General features: G+C 39.2%; 2 protein-coding genes across 14 annotated transcripts in view; both read right to left on the bottom strand.

Annotated features, from left to right (window-relative positions):
* The window catches only part of ptpn11b (protein tyrosine phosphatase non-receptor type 11b), a 38,460-nt gene extending 24,514 nt beyond the window's left edge, over nucleotides 1-13,946 (bottom strand). For 4 of the 5 annotated variants that reach the window (XM_019270975.2, XM_027288542.1, XM_019270976.2 and 1 more), the window contains exon 1: nucleotides 13,810-13,946. In XM_019270975.2, coding sequence (XP_019126520.1) covers nucleotides 13,810-13,823 — 14 coding nt within the window. In that variant the 5' untranslated portion in view covers nucleotides 13,824-13,946. Of the gene's footprint in view, nucleotides 1-5,656; nucleotides 5,726-13,809 lie in introns of those variants that run through there. The other variant, XM_027288544.1, reaches the window with a different exon arrangement.
* Nucleotides 13,947-18,844: 4,898 nt separating this feature from the next.
* agrn (agrin) overlaps nucleotides 18,845-22,111 on the bottom strand; it is a 246,265-nt gene continuing 242,998 nt past the window's right edge. For all 9 annotated transcript variants that reach the window (XM_019270926.2, XM_027288718.1, XM_027288719.1 and 6 more), the window contains one exon: nucleotides 18,845-21,880. In XM_019270926.2, the coding sequence (XP_019126471.2) occupies nucleotides 21,720-21,880 (161 nt within the window). In that variant the 3' untranslated portion in view covers nucleotides 18,845-21,719. The remainder of the gene's footprint in view (nucleotides 21,881-22,111) is intronic.

Raw genomic sequence — 22,111 nt, 5'->3', positions numbered from 1 at the left:
TTGCTGTGTCATAAAAAGGATCTAACTTTAAAATGCGCAACATTTTATTGGGGGCTGCCCCTGGACCCCCCTCCCAGAACGTCTGAGGTCTACCCACCACAGTCTCACAAAATCCTGTGGGAAACACCAAATCACTAAATGTGCTGGTGCATGGTCTGATTTATTTGTTAACATCATTACTGTGTTTAGAGGTAAAACGTCCTGCTTCAAATGGAACTAATAACTTGACTCATTTCTATTTTTAATTTTTTGTCACTGTTGACGGCTGTCAGCAGTCACTGCCCTCCTTTACACATACTAAGTAGTTTATATTCTGACTGCTCTGTCTCTTCCTGCCTCAATACACTCTGGTCTTGGTCTTGACTTGGTCTCGGTTTAGATGTTTTTTTATTAAAAAGGTCATTGTTTTTGCTCAGAAACTGAGGAGGAAAATAGCTGGTTTGAGGTAATTTAGGCAAATTAGTCCTTGTACTGCTACTGTGTGTTTGTAGCTGGTTTAAAAGTTTGGCAGTATTTCAGCCTCTTCGCTGATCACTAAGTGTTAATTGGTGGTGTAAGGTTTCAGTTTGTGTCTCAGGCAGAGTGGCCATAGTCATAATTCAGGTTTGATATAGGAGGCAGATAATAGTTATCTACATCAGGTGAGTGATAGTCATAAAAGGGCTTGTACATGTTTATACTTGTACATACTGGACATGCAGCCTCAGGCAGTGGTTCCACATTCCCACAGTCATTCGTAACATGGTCGATGTGAGGTCTACCCATGGAGTCTACCTAAAACCTTAAAACAACATGGGCTTTCTAACAGTATAAATGAAATAATAATTATACTAACTGGAAATTCTACTGGAATATTTGAAGGATATTAAATAAACATTTACTTTCTTTGAAAAAAACATGTCTACAAATTTATTCTAGGCTATTTATGCAATAATAAAAAAATAGTGAAAAATTTAACAACCGCATTTCATATTCGGTTTCGGCCAACCATTTAATTTTTATTCGGTTTCGGCGGAAAATTTTATTTTGGTGCATCCCTAGTAAATAGTGTACTTTTTTCTACAAATGAATAAAAGAAAAGCACCACCCAATTCTTGGTGAATCAGTGAATACATATAAACGTTATGTCCTGTCCTGGTTTGAAAGGGACTCAGGTTTACAGTACTGCAAAGCCAGGGCTAATGATTACATGTTACTTCCTCTCTTGCAAAACACTGCAGGCAAATATTTATCCCATCCACTTCTCAGGTATGTTGACTGATTATCTGGGTCGTGCACCCTTGATGGAGTGTTTGACACTGCTACTTGTCCAAACCAAACTATATGCATTATTAACAAACAGTCACAGGACATAAACTCAGTGCATCTGCACACTGGTGCTTGTACTAGCATATTGGCGTGTGGAGTTAAAACTCTGTATAATGAGCGAATGACTACATCAACCTCGAAGAAACTGAGTAGCTACAGCAGCAGTGAATGGCTGTATGTCAGCTGTGTGGATTTAAAGCTCATGTTTAAGCAGGGATCATTGGGTTAAACCTCCCTAACTACTGTGTGCCATTGCTGGCTAATCCAACGCACCATTAGCCACCCAGGGCCCCATTTGTGTGTCACGGAGAGGTGGAGTAGACAAAAGTAACATGAAATTGCACTTGCATACAAGAAACAAGACGAGCAACGAGCAATGGATGTGCATTTAGTTGGTGTTTTCAAGAGCTATTTTGTAATTCATCTGCATTTTTAGTATAAACATTAACTCACAGCTGGTGAGCAGCATCAAAGCTTTGCAGCCCTCAGTGACAACAATGCTGCAATGTAACTAAAGGTCAGTTGTGTATGCTCTGCTTCTAGGTATTACACTGTGGTTTTCATAATTACATTGCATAACACACTGTAGTGTCATTTTATACAGTATATCCATTTGTAATCAGGCGGCCATTTAGGTTGCTAGTGGAAAAAACTAAAGTATATTTGACCTTTTTGTCTCTTGACTTTGGATTTATATATTACTATAAGCAACTGTTGAGAGAAAATTAAATCAAGTATGATATTTATATATATAATATCATATATATGAGGCTCCACTTTGGGTTTTTTTTTTAAGTGTATTTTTTCTTTTATGCCTTTAATTGACAGGACAGCTGAAGAGAGACAGGAAGCAGTGGGCAGAGAAAGGGGGAATGACACGCAGCAAAGGGCCGTCCGATGCGGGACTCGAGCCGGGGCCAGCCGCAGCAAGGACTGCGGCCTCTGCACAACCCACCACGCTACTGACCACCCCCGCTTGGGTTTTTTTTTTTGACTGACATTTTAAAGACATGATCTACAACAGCTGGTAGCTGATAGGTGTTCTTGATGATGAGACTTGACGACAGAGCTGAACACATTGATAAATCTGGTTCCTTGAGATTATCTTACACTGTTATCAGACTATGATGTCAACTTTTTATCTCTCCTTGAGATGACCTGTTTTCTACTTTTACTGGGGGGGTGGGGCATACCATGTTTAAGAAAAGGCAATGTTGTAGACCACGCAGAAGTAGATTGTTTCTAAGACAGACAGGTTGAAACACTCCTGTTACACTACTGGTATGGTTTAGGTGGTCTATTTTCTTAAAGTTGTCCATTAATTTGGGGAATACCCTGTGCTCTCTCCTTCCTACCTGAACATTGAGGATCTGTAATTTACAAGAATTTACCTCAGCAGAATCTAAAGTGCTGTTTAACATTTCCATCAGGTGATTCATTTATTTTTGGTTCTGAGTAATGGAAACAAGAAAGAAGAAGTTGAGGAGTTAAAAAATAAGCCCCCAGATTATTCAAATACCAAAAATAACCTGCAGTCCTTGACTTTGTCTTTGGAAAGAAACATGCGTGTAAACGTCGATGATTCAACAAGAATGGGAAAACAGACTGTTTTTAACACTGACATACTGTAGACCAAATGAGTCATGGAAATCATGCTTTTCACATCCTAAGTTGTAGCCTTTCACCACCACCCACAACACTTTACAAAGGCGTATTATTGATTAATATAACCCAGTGGAGAGCAGACAGAGGGTGACACAAGAGCTCCTTCATGAAGCTCATGCTGAGAAGATAATATCTGAAAGCTTCAACAGTGGGCAGGCGTTTAGGCGATTCTGTTTTTGTAGACTGGATGACGCAAACCCATGACGGCAAGATAAAAATAAGACTCATGTGTCGGCTCAGCAGATCTTATGTCAACCTAGAGCAGCGAATACAAACCAAAACACTGTTGTGGTCAGTGCTGGTGCAAGGGTGTGACTCTCACTTCGTGTTATGTGAGATGGCACTTTCGATTAATTTCTCTAGTAACTCCTAAAACCACAAAAACATGAATATAATAACTGTGTAACAAGTCTGACAATATTACTGTCGACTGCAGGAGTTTCTGTTTGTCAGAAAAACTTAAGGGTGCAAGTGCAAGTGACATTTTTTAAAACTAAATTTAAAAGGCTTGAAATTGCTTTTTGGTAGCTAAATGTAAATGTCAGATGTGCAGTTTTTGAGATGAAGAAACTGTCACCATTTTTCATTCAATAGATGAATCAAAGTGACACTGATTGTCAATCATGAAGCCACCTGACCTGTTTCGACTATGACAGTGAGGAAACACGAGAGGAGTGAAAGAAGAGACAGGTGAAGAGCTACACAGACACTGCAGGAGAATCAGTAACGATGCTAAATGTGTAACAGTGTTTGTACAGGAGGGAATCATAAATTATTTATGCAGCTGCAGGACACTACATCATGGTCATCGAGGACATGCCAAAAAATCTGCCTGATTTAAACACAAATATCAGTCCAGCCCACATGAAGACTTGACTAATAAAAGCGAGATTGGAGTGAAGCCCTGCATTAGACTAGCTCACGACAGACCACACCGGACTAGACATCTGACCCAGACTGCACCTGACCCCCCTCCTTTCCCCCACGGGGGGGCAAAACCGATCTGCTGCGCTTTCTCTCATTCCACGAGCCAAGGGAGCAGATTATAGGAGGAAATTCACAAATAATAAATTGTAACGATTACGAGTGGATTAGTCATGAAAACATGTAAAAGCGGAGGGTGAATTGGACAATGCCTTCCCTGTGACATCAAAAATATCTCTGGAAGTCTGGCAGAGAGGCTGGGCGGTTGAGCTCAGGACAGTTTGTAGACTGTAAATGACTCAAAGGAATGGAAAGATAGCGTTAAATGTGTTTTTCATAACACTCAGAGTTAATCGACAGTAGATACTACACGCATGTGGTAGTGTATATTGTCTCTAAGCAGTAATTTCTTTTTACCAGAGACATCAGTAGGTCATTAAGACAAACAGAAAATAGAAAAACTAATGCAGGGACAATATTCTCATTGAAACACAATTAAAATCTCCAGAGTGGAAAATGTATTAAGTGCACACTGATCATGGCATGGTAATTGCTTATTGTTCATCATGTTCTTCCTGTTTTACAATGGTTTATTATTTATTTTGGTGTATTCCTTATTCAAACAACATCAGTCTATTAAAATGACATTTTGCATAGTGGTGTATCACAACACTGAATCAGAATATCTGCCTAAAATCACCCAAATGTAGGGCTAAATATCATACAATTCTTTATACTACTTGAATAAACAGTTATATCCTGACTTATACTGGTCTGTAATTTTAAGCCAAAGATTTAAAAAAAAATAGGCAGTAATATATTTGCCAAAAGATAACATAAGCAAATATTTATGATGAAGATCCTTTAAAATTGTTCTAGAAGAATCATGACCAAAACAATTTTACACTTGAAAATAAACTAATATGCCAGACGTGGTATTAGGAATATTTATATTTCGATATTGGGACACTAGTTATGCGAATTTTTTGTGTGTTTATTTGATAAATGTATGTATTTTCCACTTGCCACAGCCTGTTTCTTATTATACATCTCAAGCTGTCCACCACATTTAGGTTAATGTACGGACGGACCATTGACAAGTCATGGCTGTCAGCTGGTGGGCAGATTACTCGTGGTATTGTTTTTAATCCTACACAGATTCATACGAAAAAATAATAACAGTAGGGCAAAAATGCCTTATGTCACTAATCCATAATCCCTCAATACAATGCTGCTGTCACTCGTCAAATTATCAAAACAATGGAGACGGGCTGGGTCCAGGCACAAACACTGGACCAATGCTTCAAACACACAAAAGCACCAACTACTGCACAACTGTTCACCTTGTCAGGTTTACAGACAGCTGAAGGCAGGGGGCACCTTCCCCTGAGCGTTTTGACACACAGCACACACAACTTTTTCAACCTTCTTAACAACTAGAGCGTACTCCTAGCCCCTTTTGTAACCAAACATCCTGAAACGCCCACCTTTACACTAACACACACACACACACACACACACACACACACACACTGGTGCAAGTGAAAGAAATACTGCAAATATGCAGAGAGAGACTTCTGCACAGCCAGCTCTCCCAAGTTCACTTGTTATCCTTCAGCCCTGGATTCTGTGCATTAAATCAAGCAGACTACAGCAGAATCAAAGGCATTATTCACAGGAAGAGGAGGAGTTCAAAGAAGTGTGAGGGGTGTCCAAAAGCCCAAAATACGCTGAAGAACAGGAATTGTTTCTGCCCTACCTCACCATTTTGGTCAAAGCCCGCAACAGCCCCTTGCTTCAGCAGCCTCAGATCTTAGTAATCCAGCACTGGGCACTGTTACACAAGAGAGGGCGGGAGGGACGAAGGAGATATAGAGACGAAAATGGGAGGGTGGTGGTGTGTGTGTGTGTGTGTGGAGGGGTTGCTTGTAAAAGTGTTACTGGGTCAGATAGAGTGAGAAATAGACAGTAAGACAAACGGCAGAGAAGTGGAGGAGGGGGTGATTTGTAAGAGTGTCACAGAGAGAGAGAACGAACAAGGGGGCCTTTTAATCTGGGATTTGGACGAGCGTGAGCAGGCCTGATACCAGCACCCGTCAGTGCTATCAGTCCCCCCCCCCCCCCTCGCCTAAGACGAATGTGACAGGCTCTGGCAACCCGGCTCAACCACCCTCTGCTCTCCTCTCCCGGCGTCACCTGCTCTCCCCTTCGTACCCTAAGAGGACAGTGGCTGTCTGGTGGCTTGGCTCCAAAGCCCACTCTGTGATCCTAAAGCTAACAAGAGCTTTCTCTGGCTGTAACACAGACCAGACGAGGCCAGGCCAGATCAGGGAGCCAGGTCTCTGAGAGCTACAAGGTCCCTGCTATCTTGTCGGAGGCTAAATGCAACAGCTGTGTTGCCCGTGCCTGGAGATTACACCTAATCGCGTGTGGCGTAGTTACACTGGATCATAGTTAGCCCTCGCCAAGCTAACCAACCCCCCCCCCTGCCAACACAATCCAGCCAATTCAGCAGTATGCCATTAGGCTATTAATTGTGCAGGGGTGAGTTAGGCAGCTTTGCAAAAGAATTAGAAAATAAATGCACGGAACAAAAGCACGGCATTATAACAACCTTCCAATGACCTCTGGATTTTGTAGCTATCTCAAAGGACGGGCACAGTTTGTTTTCCTCCACGTTCCACTTTGGATTTTCATTACATTTTTTATACCTACTAAGTAGTTCGTAACCTTTAAGACTGACAAACAAAAAGAACCACGCTAGTGTGCTGAAATTTTGACCTGATGATGACATTTAAATGAAAAGCCAGGCAATTCAGAGAAGAATGAATGTGTGGACCAAATTTCATGGCAGTCTGGTTGCACCATTTAAATCCCTAATGGCACACTAATAGTTTAGTTTGCTACATAATGTTCTAGAAACATAAATTAAGTTGCCATGCGTTGCGTAGTCTAGTGAAGTCTACAATTAATTAATTATTTAATTCAGACTGAACGTCTCAGTAATCTGAATGGAACCACCTACTGACAGCTAGAGTTTAGTCTGCGCCTTTCACATGGTGAAACACTGCACTATTGTCCTGTGATCAAATGAGACATCTTGTTTTTAATTACGAAAGTCGTTTTCCAAAAATGTCACTTATGTAACACTGGCTGCAAAGCTCTCCATAGGTTTAAAAATGTTTTTTAAAGAGCTGCAGTGAGATCTGGCTGTCTCTGTTGTCTAAGTGCAGGACAAAATGTATTTGCCCTTTCTCTTTCAGTGTGTGTTGCTGCATTTAATGATTAACTTTTAGGCCATCACTCACCAAGAAATGCTTGTAGAAACAGACCTGGTTATTTAGAACCAGTATTGACCTGTGTCCTATTAACAACCTGCAGTAAATATGAGTGCTGCTAGTGCAATGACCCTATATTTGGGTACAATGTAAAAAGAAAAGTTGTAGATTTAATAAAATGTTCTGTGTTGATTGTGCTGTTATAACCCTTGTATGACTGTAGGCTATCAATTCAAGATACAGTTTAAAGTGCATAATTAACCCTGAGGGAATTTCACTTTCTTAATATTAATTTTCACATCATCAGTTAAAATATCATTGCTACTCTACTACTACTACACTTTTGTCTCTTATTCGTATGAATAATGAGGACTTTCGTTTATATATATATTATATATATATATAATATATATGATATATATATATATATATATATATATATTTAACTCAGCAAGACTTAGTATTCGAAAGGCAGTTAACTCATTATAATAAAACTTAATAAATAATAAAATCTCTCAGATCCCTCTTTAAGTTAAATGATTTTTGAGTTGAGTGTGGTTGATTTAATTTATGTTTTTTTTTTTTTATAGCTTTTAGTTCATCATTTAGTTCATGTTTTAAATATGTTCTGCTGTATTGTAAAGCACTTAGTACCTGGACTTTGAATGGTGCTGTATTATTATTATTAATACCTTTATGCTAATCTTCTGCAACACCATAACAATGGTACTGTACACATCCACAGAACCAATCTTAGGTGATTGTTGGGTGATGACGGACCAAAAGTTATGCCTTTGAATTCAACTGAAAACATTTCTCTGTGAAGCACTGTAATTGTCAGTTCTGAGTTTTTAAAGTCTCAAGTCTTTAAAACAGGCTGAACAGCATGCCCTGTCCTATACTGTACAACCATGTGCATGTACTCTCCCTCCCTCCCCTCCCTTCCTCAGATCATGACTGCAGGAGCAGGAGTGACTCAGGGCTTTCCAAGAATAGGATTCCCTTTGACAACCAACAGGCGCCCCATTTCCCTGCATCTGGCCTTGGGCAGAGAGAGAGAGAGAGAGAGAGAGAGACAGAGAGACAGACAGAGACAAGACAAAGGGAATGAGATTTCAAATAGCCTGGTTTTATCTGACGGGACTTCGGCAGGGAACAGGAGAATAAACTGGATGTACTGTGGGAGAGACAGAGGCAACTGGGGGCTGCAGGTTAGGCCTCGGGCTGGTTGAGGGGAAACAGGCCCAGTGTGCATCCAGCCACCACTCTATCCTCTTACATAATGTCTCAAGTTCAATATAGCCTTGGACGGCTATTTAAAGTGCAACCGTCTAGGCCCGCTGACAAAAAGGTGATATACTTAGTAGCCGCAGCGCAGCATGAAAGCCTCTGCTAGGGCTATATTGGTCACAGACAAGCCCTGGGGTGTGGATTTTGGTAATGTCGCATATATTTTTAGTCTGGCTGATGATCTGGGGTATTTACATGAGGTGCAAAAACTTGCACACCCCCCATCGCTGGATGCTTTAATTCTCTGTGAAGTACCAGGCAGTCAGCTTAGTAGAATTAGTTAAATGGCTAACTTAAGCAATCACTGTGCACATACTGTGCAGTTGCTTTTCAACACTTGCACATACTGCAGTCCACCAGAAGCTGACTAACTGATTATCAAAACGCTAGTGGTGATATGACAAATGGTCAAAAGCTTTCGGGGTAGTTTGTTCTTTAATCATCCAAAAAACAGCTAATAGCACACGGTATTGTGGCTTTTTGTATTTACATGGAGTAAACAGTACTTGTCAAATACAGAGTAAAAGTGGCTCTCAGGAATATTGGTTAATAAATAACTCCTATGACACATCCAACCTTTTTTTCGACAGACAACAGGGAAATCAAACTTTCTGGAAAACCAGGGTAAGAAACAGACATCGTAGGGTAATCGCTCAGAAAGTCTTCAAACTTTTGACATGGCACATTTTCTGAACTAAACACATATATTTAAAAAAAATCATTGCAATTTCACCTGACCTCAATAATGTAAAGGCAGAAATACAGTATATTTAATGTTTTTCACTATTCTTTTTAACAAAGTCAAATGGTTAAATGCTCTTTTTTCAAAAAGCATTCAAAACAGGCCTCTAAAACACACATTATACAGAAGATGTGGTTTAGATTTGAATTTAGACCAGTTTCCTAATCACAGGAAAATATTACTGATCACAATCTTATTATCAAAAGCAAATATACGTATGATGATAATACATACTTTCCACATCTAATTTTACTATGCAAAACTAAGGGCGTACTAGTTTGACTGTAGTTAGATTTCAAACCTACATACTGAAAATAACTAATGCTGGGATTGAACTTTGCTTTTCTGCATTCCAAGTAATCAAAAAAAAAAATGAAGATACTGGGTCAGTCAGTTATGACTGTACAAACTAATTTAGGATGACTTTTTTTTAACTCATTTGGACCACTGAAAGGGATGACACACCCATAGTGGAGAGATATCTCATGCAACAGATACCATCTCAGGCTAAGTACCTCTTTCTGTAACAAACATGCCTACAGTATTTACTTACTGCTGGCAAAGAGAAGTTAAATGGTGAATATTAGTTAGCGGGCACTCACGTTGTTCCTCTTTTTCAAAAATAGCAAGAGAATAGTACTTCTCACTGAAGTGAGAAGGGTGTGAGTTTAATGTTCAATGTCAGTTATGTACATAGAATACCCAGAAACAACAATAGGTGTGGAGGTGATCAAACCTGATCTTGGATTTACAGGGCTTAAAAGTAAAATAAAAGCATCACCTGAAAAAACATGCCCTTCCTGAAGCACTTTACCCATAAATAATTAAAGCCACATGTATGAAGTCATATATGAAGCACGTGGAAATGACAAAATCGTTGATGTTTTGTCTCCTATAGCCTCCCTGCATTGTTTTGTGCCTGAATAAAATGCAAAACAAGTATCTGGAAAAAAAATAACAGTTGGTTCAGAGCACTCCTGGAAATGTTGGCAGTGCTATCTTATTCCTACACATGGGCTGTTGTTTTCCTGTCGGCTTATCGAGAGAACTGACTCACTGTTCTCAGCTGGTCAAATGAGTTTCAGTGACAGATGAGGTCTCCTCTTTAAACAAAGGGGGGGGGCAGAGGTGGTTTCCAATAGTGGAAAGTTTGTAATACTACACAGAATGAACTGGCAAAATGAAAATGGAACAGCAATGCACAGTGATTCTCCATCATTACTGCTTTCTCTGGGCCCACAGTGTTAGACTGAACTCATTATACCGCTTAATAATCATTGTAACGTTCATGACATCACAATAAAAGACAGTACAAATGGTTCCTTTATGACTCAACTGTGGCAAATCGTCACTGCGATAATGACAAAAATATGGGGAAACTCCATCTCTCCACAAGTATGATGAACTAAAATCCTTCCTGAAAGGGATTGTATCTGATACAATCAACAGGAGAGCAGGTCTATCATATAAAGATGGCACGCACTGTAGTATTGTTCCCCTGTGGTATTTCAGCTCAGGAAGTACAGAACGAGCCACAGAGCAACAGTCATGTGTGTCTCGGCTGGCGACAAACCATGGAAACTGGCAGAGATGAAAACAACTTTTAACTTTGTCTCAGTGTTTTGCTCTATCTCTGATCTTAGCCTGCTGGTGGCTTTGGGCCCTGGGGTGATTCAACGCTTGGCCCTCTGTCAACTCACAAGTGTTTATTGTAAATGACTGAGAAAAAAAAACATCACAATTTCATATCTGTGAAATGCAGTACATGCCTTGTCTGGTCGCAATGGCCTTTGGTTACCATCAATGGCAACCACTTTTTAACATATGAAAGAACGCAAAATGTGAACTCTAAAATTAATACTTTATTAGCCTTTGTATCATTAGTGTTATTTAAATAGTGCTGTTGGAGTCGGAATCAGAAACAAGCAATGCTACATATACCTTTGTGTGTTTCCTCACGTTCAATTCATTTTTGAGAGATTTGTGAAGAACATTTCAATGGCCACACTGCTGCAATTTAATATATCAGGAACTAAAAAAAAAAGAATTTTGTTCATTTACATAAAGCTTTGATAAAGCTCATTCCTATATGTCACATTTTATTATTAAGCTGATGAATTTCTGAATAGTATCTTAATTACTCAAAGTATTTCGAGAAATTGGCAACCAATTCTTGGCTTTTGGCAAAACGTGCACCCCAAAATATATAATTTCATTATTATTAAGACATATTCAGTGTACTTAATCATTCAAAATATAAAGGTGACTAAAATGGCAGCTGGCAAACAGTTTTGGCAACCAAAAGCTGATCTCAGCAACCTCTTTTAAAAGTTAGTGTTGAGTCCTGTTGGCACCAGTAGCCATTTTTAAAAATGTCTTATCACTGATTGCTCACTGATTTTTACAATGGTGTCTCCAGGTTTCATCCAAAATTCAATTTAATCTGAACCACAGAGGGTATTTGGAAGTGAAACTAAAAGTGAAATTCAAGTTTAAAGAAATTACCCAAAAATTCTGTTGCATTAGTCAATTGGATGCTGGTCCAATACACAGGAATGACCCACCTACTTAACGTATACTTAGTCTGATGAATAGTTGGAATAGCATCAAGTTTACAAGAATCTGGATGTAGTAGTATGTAGGTACATCCATGCTGTATGTAAGTGTATGAGGAAGCAGTTTAGCACTGCAGTGTTCCATGATGGACGGTTTTGTGTGTTGTAAAAAGTTGAATTTTCCTTTAATACACCAGCCAGTCTGGCAGCTTAACTGTTTCCAAACTCACTTTGATGCACTGAGGTCTAAGCCACATCCAGCCAGATTCTATTGTGAAAAAAATGTTGTTGTTTTTGCCAAATAACATGGCCACAAGTCAACAGTCTTTGTTCTGTCAGAGGAAAAAGAAATGCCTTTGTGTTTTGTAAAGTTGGATTATGTTAAAGTCAGTAGACTGGCCTTTTAATATCATTATTTCCCCACTGCAACTTTACCTACCAAAGGCATTGAGGACACAGCGCACCATGTAACACCATGTGCTACAAAAACATCTGCTATCTTTTCCACCCATATAGTGGCAGACTAGTTGTATCAACTGTAAACGCTCTGGTTGCCAACTTTGCATTTTCTTCAGTCCACAACAGCCATAATGGTCAAGACACAAGCCGATTGCTGGAGTCAACATTTTAGAGGTCACCTTGCAGTACCAGGACGGAGAGCTGTTACACTTATGCAGACTATAAATTATGATGAGGGCCAGAATCAAGTGCCATAATCCAAATGACCCCACGCCAGAACAAACACATGACTTATTATTTATTCAAATTATTATTTTTACTTCTACATGCTGCAGGTAATATTAGCTTACCAGCTGCGTACTGGAAAGTACCTGGAAAGGGTTACTGGAGAGTTAATCAGACATTATACTAACATAAAATGCAAAAATCTAAACAGCTACAGTGTTCAGCACAGCAGTATCTCTTTATTTCCTCTCATACTGGGCTGGTCAATGTGTCAGCGAGACCTACAAATGAATACTAGTCCGCAGACATACAGTGCATGTGGTTAATAATATGTAGCCAAGAGGACAGAGCTTTTGGTAAAAGGAATATACACACTGTACACATTAATGAGTAACACAACTAAAGCTGTCAGTGTAAAGCAGGCCACTGTCCCTGATTTCAAAGGGTGCTCTTTTACTATTCCTAGAGGGACTACAAATATAGCTTTGGTATTGGTATTTTTTAAGACATTTTATACTGGCATAAAATAGTTTATAGTGGCTGTTTTAGCTACTAATGACATGCACACAAAGTGTTTTGTAGTTCTTAACAATAAATTAGTGGAGACCTCAAACTGATGCTGCGATAACACTGAGGTTTTTCTGGGTTTTTACTCGAGTGCCCCTCAGTAAATGTCTTATTGTAAGTTTACCATAATGCTTTCTGTGTGGGGCTTGGATTCACAGGAAGCTATAAGTCAATTTCCTGCACTTTGCACACAGAGAAACAAAGAAAGGGGACAGAGACAGAAAAAGTCCACACTACACACTACATGAGAAAAGTGAAGGTGAAAACTTGCGTGTTGAATTATGAAGTATGCAAATAAGTGTAAGGAGTTTTTCTTGATAAAAAAAACAACAAACTGGTCTGACCTTAGCTGCAGCACAGAAATAAATCACATCGCTCATCGACTAAATGCAAATGCAAACTAATGTAAAACCTGAAAACAGAGCAACCTGGCGTCAAAGTGTGGTTACACGACATTTAAGCAAATTTAAAGTTACATTTTTTTTTTTACCAAAGCTTTCAGTGTCGCCACTTTTTGTCACCCGCCACACTTACAAGTAACTCTAATAATAATTCACAATTACCACAACACACATGTAACGAAGTTTGTTTGGATAACATTTAAAATAGGAGGCGTCAAGTGCCTCTGTCACAGGGGGTCTGCAGGACGGGGAAAGTTGAGGCGCCCCTGTTTTCTTGCTGCCAGCCTCAGTTCAATCTCGTCCGTTCAATGTCTGACCGCTCGTCCAGTGAACAGAGGCTGGTGCAATATTACGGCGACAGTTTAAAAAAAACAAAAAAACAATGTCAACTTTACCTGCGAGATGTCATAGCAGTCTCTGAAAGCTGTCAAGTGTCCTCAAACGTTCCCCTTTCGCCTCTGCGGAGTCGCTGTGAAGACTGAGAGAGGATCTGTGGAGCTGAGAGTGCAGACACACATCACTACCGACACGACTTCCGGCTGTTGCCTTCAAAACAAAAGCATCATCCGTAGGCTCATTTTAAAGAGAGATGAATGTGAAAGTGCATTTTTATGTTAGATGCTACGCACCATTCATTTGAAATATTCCTTTCTATGTTATATCGTATACCATTATATGATCTAATTATATATATATATTTATTATATATTTTTACATGATATAAAAATATATTTCTGTATGTGTCACAGTGTTCCGACTTCTGTACATGAAACTTTCTTCTGATTTATTTAATTTCCTTAAACATAAAGTGGATCAAAAGATGTCTGCCATAAGAAAAGTGACATTCTGCATACAGTATTACAAACCTAGGCTTGTGCTCATTTGACTCCAGAACAACACTTCCGTTTGTATTTTGATCAAACAACATTTCAGTGTTGTAGAGGTCTGTCACATTTTAAGATTATTTAAACAAGCCTACTTATTTTTTGTCAAATGTGACTTTTTTTTACGTTGTTATTTCACATGACAGGTTTCTTTTCCTGTCCTGTTCTGACTAACAAGAGCTAACTTGATGCACTTAGAGAACATTGTTTTAAGTTCACATCAGAGGCTTCTTAACATTTTACTAGAGATTTTTTTCACAGCAGCCATTTTGACAATAGTAGGGCCAACGCAGGTGTTTCCAGTGATACTAATTAAGCTTCCATTCCATTTATTGCAGCAGAGACTTGAACGTGAATCAACAGCAGCAGCCTGATTCTTTCTGAGCTGAATGGAACAGAACCGCAATTAGTATCATTGGCAACACCTGTGTTTACCTATTTCATGGCTGCTGTGAAAAACTGTCTATTAAGGCCTTTGAAAACTTAAAAATGAGCATAAATATGTCTTTAATTCCTCACTTCAAATTGGCTAAGGCATATCTGAACACAGCCCAAATACATGTGACTGCATTAATAATAAGCTTAAATATACATGTATGTACATACTGTATATGCTGTAACATGAATGTGCCTAATTACAGTGCAGAGTAGTGGAAAATACATGACAGTTCTCGATATTAATTAACCTAATTTTGCCTATGGAGTTATTGTATTCTCACCAATGATGTAATACTAATTAACTTGTACAATGCTTTGCTATACTATTGTAAAACTCTGCCATTGTCTAGTGAGAAATAAAGCAGGTCTATGTATATACCTTCTTTTCTTATACCCTCATGATGGGACAGTCTCCCAGCTCTAGGGAATGGTGTTGGTGGTGGGGGGAGAGGAGTAAGAGAGGCAGTGCAGCATTGACGTCACCAGCCTGTGGTTATCAGTGGAGGTTAATCTACTGGGGGATGGATGGGCTTATGCAATTGTCTGTGAGCTCACAGGCTTCACATCTATGGATTTGCTTTTCCACTGTTTGGCCCAGTGTGCTGCTGCAGCTTGCAGACAAACACTGAGATGATGGAGAGGGAATTTCTTCTCTCTGTGGAATTTCTGTTGTCAAAGCAGATGTTTTTTTTTTTTACTCTCTGCCAAATGCTTCAGGCTGGATAGATGGGTTTGAACATAGGGCTTATTGTTTGGGTCAGTTAAAATGATCCTGTCGCACAATGGGAGGTCATTACTCTGTGATCGATACATAGTGGAAATTGATGAAGAGGTTGAGAGGTAGCTGAATATCGGAGTACACATTTAGTGTTTAATACTAAATGAGATTGATACCAGAATGAGCAACTCAAAAACAAAGCGATTACCAATTATTTGGTGGTCCATTTATTTTTATTGTTCCTTTGTATGTATTGGTTTTAAGGGTGATGGGAAATTAGTTTTGTGCTGCACCTACAGGCACACATACTTTAGGAGATAACCGGGAGAAATTCATCGTTGCTATGGGTGGAGGAAAAGGTCAACCAAGCTTTTAATGTTCGTGTGTGTCTTTGTGTTGGGAGTGGTATTACATATAGTCATGACCTTCAACACTGTAATTGTAGCCATTAAAATGGCCCCTTGACTGTAATGCAAAAACATTTTTTAGTGTAATAACTTTAATCACAAAGTGCTGCTTTAGGGAAAGTTTCGAAGAGACCTTTGGCTCTATAGGATAGAGAGAAGAGCTGGCTTCCTGGCAACCAAAATGAAAGTTGCTCTTGTTAATTCTTGTTGTTTGGCAATGTAGTTTAGGTACATATTTGTTTGACTATGGTGCATCGCAACAGTAATGGAATTTTGAAAAATATGACTTCACATCACACAGAAATGACTGGGGAAAACATAGACGCCAAGAAGAGTAAAAAAAAAAAAAGTACAGTTCAAAGTTCAAATACATTGAAATGTCTAAAACGGTTGTGTTTTCTAAATGATTAACTGTGATGTAAGGAATACATGACTTGTAATAGCAGTGGTAAAGTTAAGGATGGAAAACACATGACGAGGTTCCTGGACTGAAACATTCACTTTTTTATCACCGTGCAGACTCATGTCCTGTTGAGTCTAGCAGGGACAAAAAGACTCAACTGCACAAAGCCTCTTTTCCCACCCATGGGATTGGAAACCAGGATGTCCCATCTACCCTGAGGTGGCTGCTTCTATATAAGCTTGTGGCCTTTGACCCCTTTTGCCTTGAGACTTGCAAATGTGCCTGTCCAAAGATTGAAAAAAATCTGGAAAGGGAAACAAAGAGGACTTATACTGAGAGTGATGCAGCTGGACAGCTGGAGCCTAGTCAGAGAGAAAGAACTTTTATTACCATGTGGACATAAAAAGCTGTGAGAGAGGAACTTTATTTCACAAAAGGAGGTGAAATGTAGCATGGTAAGGGTGAGGTCTTTTATTTTAGAAAAGTAGCTGTCCAAAAGTCTTAGAAAATCATTTTCTAAAAATGTTGGAAAGCTTCTTCAGTTTTTTCCATCACTGATGATGTTCTGGACTCTGGGGTCTGTCTTTGGCTCAGGTTAGAAGATCTGATGAAATTTCATCCACAGAGTCCATAGTTTGTTGCATAATTCATAAATCCACTTTGACCTTTGAACAAAATGTGTTCCCCAACACGTGTTTTAAAAAACACATCTTAAAATATTCTGCCTGCCTCTCAGGTCTTCTGTGAATCCCGTGTCCTCTGAAAAGCATTTCACCCCGAACCAACTCACAACTCAAACCCTTTAGCTCCCCTGGGTGTCGCCGAAGCAGTGATCCTCTAATTCATTATTTGGTTCTATATATGGATGTTGTACTTTGTTTTGATCTTAATTCCTGGAGAACCCTTTAATCACACTGCTTACACATATTAACTTGAAAACGATCTTTCCCCAGTTAGTCAGTTATTGGCCAAAACTATTTCATCTACACCATTTTAGAGAGTTTTTAATTAACGCAACATAAGATGCAGTGTCCTTCTCTGTCATTAGCAAGGAATAAATTCAACTCATTAAATCTCGGGCTTAACGAAAACGCTCAAGACAGATTTGGGATGTTCTGAATGATGCATAATGTTTTGCAGCAGTTGCTGTTTTTTCTCTTGAATTTCAGGCTTTCAATTAGCAGTTGGGCAACAGAGATTGCTGTAGGTGATTTGAATTATAAGAAGTAAATATCACTGTAGCCAGAAATGCTGTTTATTGATGTGTGTATGAGCTCGCTGACTTAAATTGCTTTTGATTTGGTAAAAAACACGTTTTGTCTTCAATCAGAATGTGAGCAGTAACCTCTCATTAACCACAAATTGAAGTCGGAACTTGTGATTGCTTCAATATACGTATGCAGGCGCCTTGAGAATGAACAGAAGACTGGCACTGTAAATTCATGAGATACTTTACACCAAATTGTATACTGCAGTTTCAACTGATCTGAACCTTACCTCCAGGTGAGCACTCTTCTTTTCTATTAGCTCTTACATTACCTACACTATATCTTACTGATTTGGACATGGTTTAAATGTCTTATCTCTGGTCAACAATGGCCTATGACGTCTCCACCTACTGATGGTGACCATGAGAAGTGGCTGAAAGCTCCTGAAAAAGGTGAATCTTATGAATCTCCAAGTACAAATGCTCTTTCCACCACTAGAGAAACTCCATGATTTCCTGTATCAGATAAAACATGCATCCATCCCAGCTTACTTTGGGCGAGAAGCGTGTTACACCCTGAACAAGTCGCCAGCTCATCACAAGCGATTAAGCGCATGTCTTTAGACTGTCGGAGGAGGCCGGATATGCAAACAAGGCCCAGCTGTGAGGGGACCGTGGTAACCACTGCACCATCCTCAGATAAAACATTGTGTCAATAACAGATGAGGCTGACAATTTACAATATTTTTCTCTATAAATCCTATGAAAAGACTAAATCCATCAATAAATTCTCACTAACAAGAACTGTGCATCCAAAGGCTCCTCTCCTGTGTGCTGTAGAGTTACATCGTTGTCCTAAAACTATTAAAACATATCAAAGAAGCGCACTGATGAGCTGGGCGACATGTTCCGACTCAAGGTCCACTAACTAGCCTTTCAATTGCATCTTAAGGGGCTGAAAAAGATAGTTAGTGATCCTTTTTTGCTTTTGAACAGCAATTTTTAACATGAAGAATAAACTTTAAAGTTCAACGTCGGCACAGTAGTTTATTTTAAATCAATATCGCAAACACATATGAGGTAAATACTTAAAATAGTCCCCAACAAATGCACTATTTACTCATGTTTGAGTAACATAAAGAAAGACAGAACCCAGCAGTTTTAAGGACATTGTTGTGCCTTAAACTTGATTTTTAAGATGTCTTCAGTAGGGACATTCAGGTTTCAGGTTCAGGAGCCACAGACAGGGTGGGTGAGCAGACTACCACAGAACACAGAATACAGAATAACAGCCGCTTTACCCTTTAAAGAGTCATCGAAATGCAAATCAGCTCCACATGATGACAAAATCAAGACGGCGGACAAGAATGGGCTCCATTTGGTTGACATTTTATTTCATGGTGGTAGGAACACAAGACAAAGGTCATAAAGTTAGTAATGTTCAGGTCATGCCACTCTTACTCGGTGCACTGCCCTTTGAGGAGGTTTGCGCAGTCAGACAGTAGTTTACAGAGGCCAGACATGGAGGGTAATCCACATGTAGACATAAATAAGGAACAGAAAATAGATTCAAAAAACAGTAAATAGAAGATTTTTTGTAAAAAGCCAGAGGAGACATTTGCAGACAGGCCCCCCCTGGGATTTTTTTTGTGTATGAGCATTATTACTAATATAATTATCATTATTATTATGTATTACTCATTTACATTATGGGGATGAGGCTAATACACTGGCTAAAGTAAGGAAACGGTTATATGGATGACATATTTGTCACCTGCTCAGAGTTGAGGTGACCAGTTTTTAAGGCAATTCATAAGTTTCCACCTAAACCATAGACTGCAACTGTCTTTATTGTTCTGGAGTCCATCCAAATGCACAGGAGCATCTCTTTTTATTAGGTGGTACCACCTGAATGGATCATATTCAAAGAACAGTGTGGTAAAAGTAAGACCAGTCTAAGTTTAACAAGAAGGAGAGCTGGAATTTAACGTGTATTGGGACACCAGAAAAGGGATTCCTGGTCTGTTGTGGATACTCAGAGCCTGATCACACACAACGCAGTTATAGCTTTAGGACGCTCCCTCCCCCATGTACATAAGTATATCATTGTGTGAGCAAACAGACAAGTCAGACATGATTCCAGTGTATATTACTAAAAACATAAACCTCCACAGATCACACATTTGCTAAATTTACACTTAAAAATTGCAGGGCTGTACAAAAACAGGTTGTTGATGATTTAAGAAGAAAAACATAATTAAGAACTTAAGAAAGAAAAAGAAAATAGCACAAGACCATTTGATACTCAACCACGAACAAGCATGATTTTGTCTAAGAGTATTGCCAAGGTTCTCATATCAAAACAAGTGTCTTTAAGTCAGTCATCGCAGCTTATTGTGGTTCAGCAAAGACGACTCCGCGTTGCATCAGTTCTCTGAAAGTTACAGAATCCGCACTAGTAATACAAACCCATGCGTTACTATGTTAATTTTGCCAGTACTGTAGGATTATGCATCTTTTCCCATATTGTGGCTGTTATGGCTTCAAAAGGTCACAACAACGTCACAGTTGGTCTCTCTCAACAGCCGAATAAAGTGAAACTCCTCCAGGAATGCTCCTAGGTCAAATATGAAAAGAAATTAAGTCTCATGGTCTCAGAGTTTTTTGAAGCTTTTTTTTTGTGTGTGTGTTGACGACTGACTGTTGTCTGACATTCCCAAGAGTCGTACTGTAGCTCTCCCCATGATAAGATCTCTCCTCCTTTATGTCTGTCCTTTTCTTCAGTCTTTGCTTTCAGCACCTCCTTAAGGTCAGATATGGTAACAGCTCTTCCCCCTTTATGCACCATTCAAGGTCCCGCAAAACTAACCGCTTCCAAGAAAAATAAAAAAAGAAGGACCAAAGAAAAAGATACAGGGAATGAGCAAATACAAAACAATTATTCTGAGCTCTGCACTTTCTGAAATCACATCAGTGTAAATAAGAGAAACAAAGGAACCATTTAATAGTCATTGCAAAAAAATAAACAAACCCCCAAACAGTGACATCTTCCAAATTATAATTTTTTTTTGTTTGGAACAAACGTGAGTAAAAAACAAAACAAAACAAAAACAAACAAACAAAAACCAGATTCAAACCAACACTGCAGAAGTGCATGCATTTATAGTGGTCATCATTATTTCATCTGCTGATTGTAAAACAGAACGCACAATAGTACATGAGAAGCACAATTCTCCAAAGAGAACCCATCTTACATATTCACAGTCTCAGGTATTATTTATATACTCTATATTTATAACATTTATTCATGTCTATGATTCATGTCTTGACTTATGACTAATGATATGCGAGTCATTGTGGAACTCAGCGCTCTCTCCGTCTCCGTCATGTCGTGTTGCAGTGTTAGTGAGTCATATTTCAAAACTAGAGGCTCTGATGGGATTCACATCGAGTGGAGAGTTTTTTCTTTTTTCTTTCTCTCTTTTTTTTTTTTTTTTTTTTTTTCCTTTTTTTTTTTTTTTTTTTTTGGCGCTGTGAGATGGGGGTTGATCGAGTGGTTTCGACTGTGTACTTTCTCACTGTAGCAGCTTGACTGATATCTGAAAAGTCCCATTAGGAAAATACGGTGGACTACCGGGGCTGAATACAGAGTTTCTTGACTGGAGACGCCAGCTGGCTGCAGCATCAAACAACTACACACTCCGGCTTACAGCGTACACTGCGTCCAGCTCTCACGGGGGAATGTATGTCTATATATTCATGGGTGTATAGGCCATGCTTGGGGAATGTGGACGATAGATATGGCACCAAGACAAGGCAGTAACCAGAGATCATCAGCGAGGTCCCCCAGTGTTCAAGTAATGAGCGAGGAAAAGGAGCAGGCTTTATCTTTTTTTGTTTGTTTGTCTTGAAACAACAAAAGTTGCAAGAATATAATATCTCTTTTTCACAGAGATGCCTGCTTTTTTTTTTTTTTTTTTGAAAAAAGATGAAGGGCCTGAGCAGAAAAGAAAAAGAAAGTGTGTTCTGTGAACGGAGGTGCAGATAAAAAAAAAGAAAAAAAAGAAAAAAATATATAAAATAAAAATTAAAATGACATATTAATTTTCTTTCCATATAAAAAGCGATGAAAAGTATACAAAAATAGAAAATAATTACAGCAGGAGACATGGGCGCTATGGAGGGAGTGGGTGGGAGGGTTTCTTTTTTTTTTTTCTTCGCTTTTCTCAATATTTTGTCTCTGCCAAGTTATTTGGCGGCGGAACAGTGTAGTATTTTGGGGCTGTTTAAGGCGTCCTCCACAAGGTGGAGCTCCACGCCGTCCACCACCACGTCCTTGATACAGCCAACAAAGCCGGTGCTGTAGGCCTTGGGCAACCGACGGGACACCGCCAGCTCCTCCAGACCACCTGAGGAGAGACAAAGGGTTGAAACAATGAGAGTGAGCTACTGTACAGAATACACCAACTGAGACTAATTACTGCAAACTTAACTAGGATAAACCATTCTGCCGACCAAAAAGTAGCAAATGTATATTTTAAAGGTCTACTCCAGTTATTTTGATTAGCAGCCTAACGCTAGTTCCTACATTTCCCATAATACATCCCCCACTTTGTAACGCAGGTTTTCTGGTCTGAATT

Source organism: Larimichthys crocea, chromosome XV, assembly GCF_000972845.2.
Source record: "Larimichthys crocea isolate SSNF chromosome XV, L_crocea_2.0, whole genome shotgun sequence".
NCBI classification, from domain to species: domain Eukaryota; kingdom Metazoa; phylum Chordata; class Actinopteri; family Sciaenidae; genus Larimichthys; species Larimichthys crocea.
Note: the sequence above shows the minus strand (reverse complement) of the source record. Positions and strands in the feature narration are given on the sequence as shown.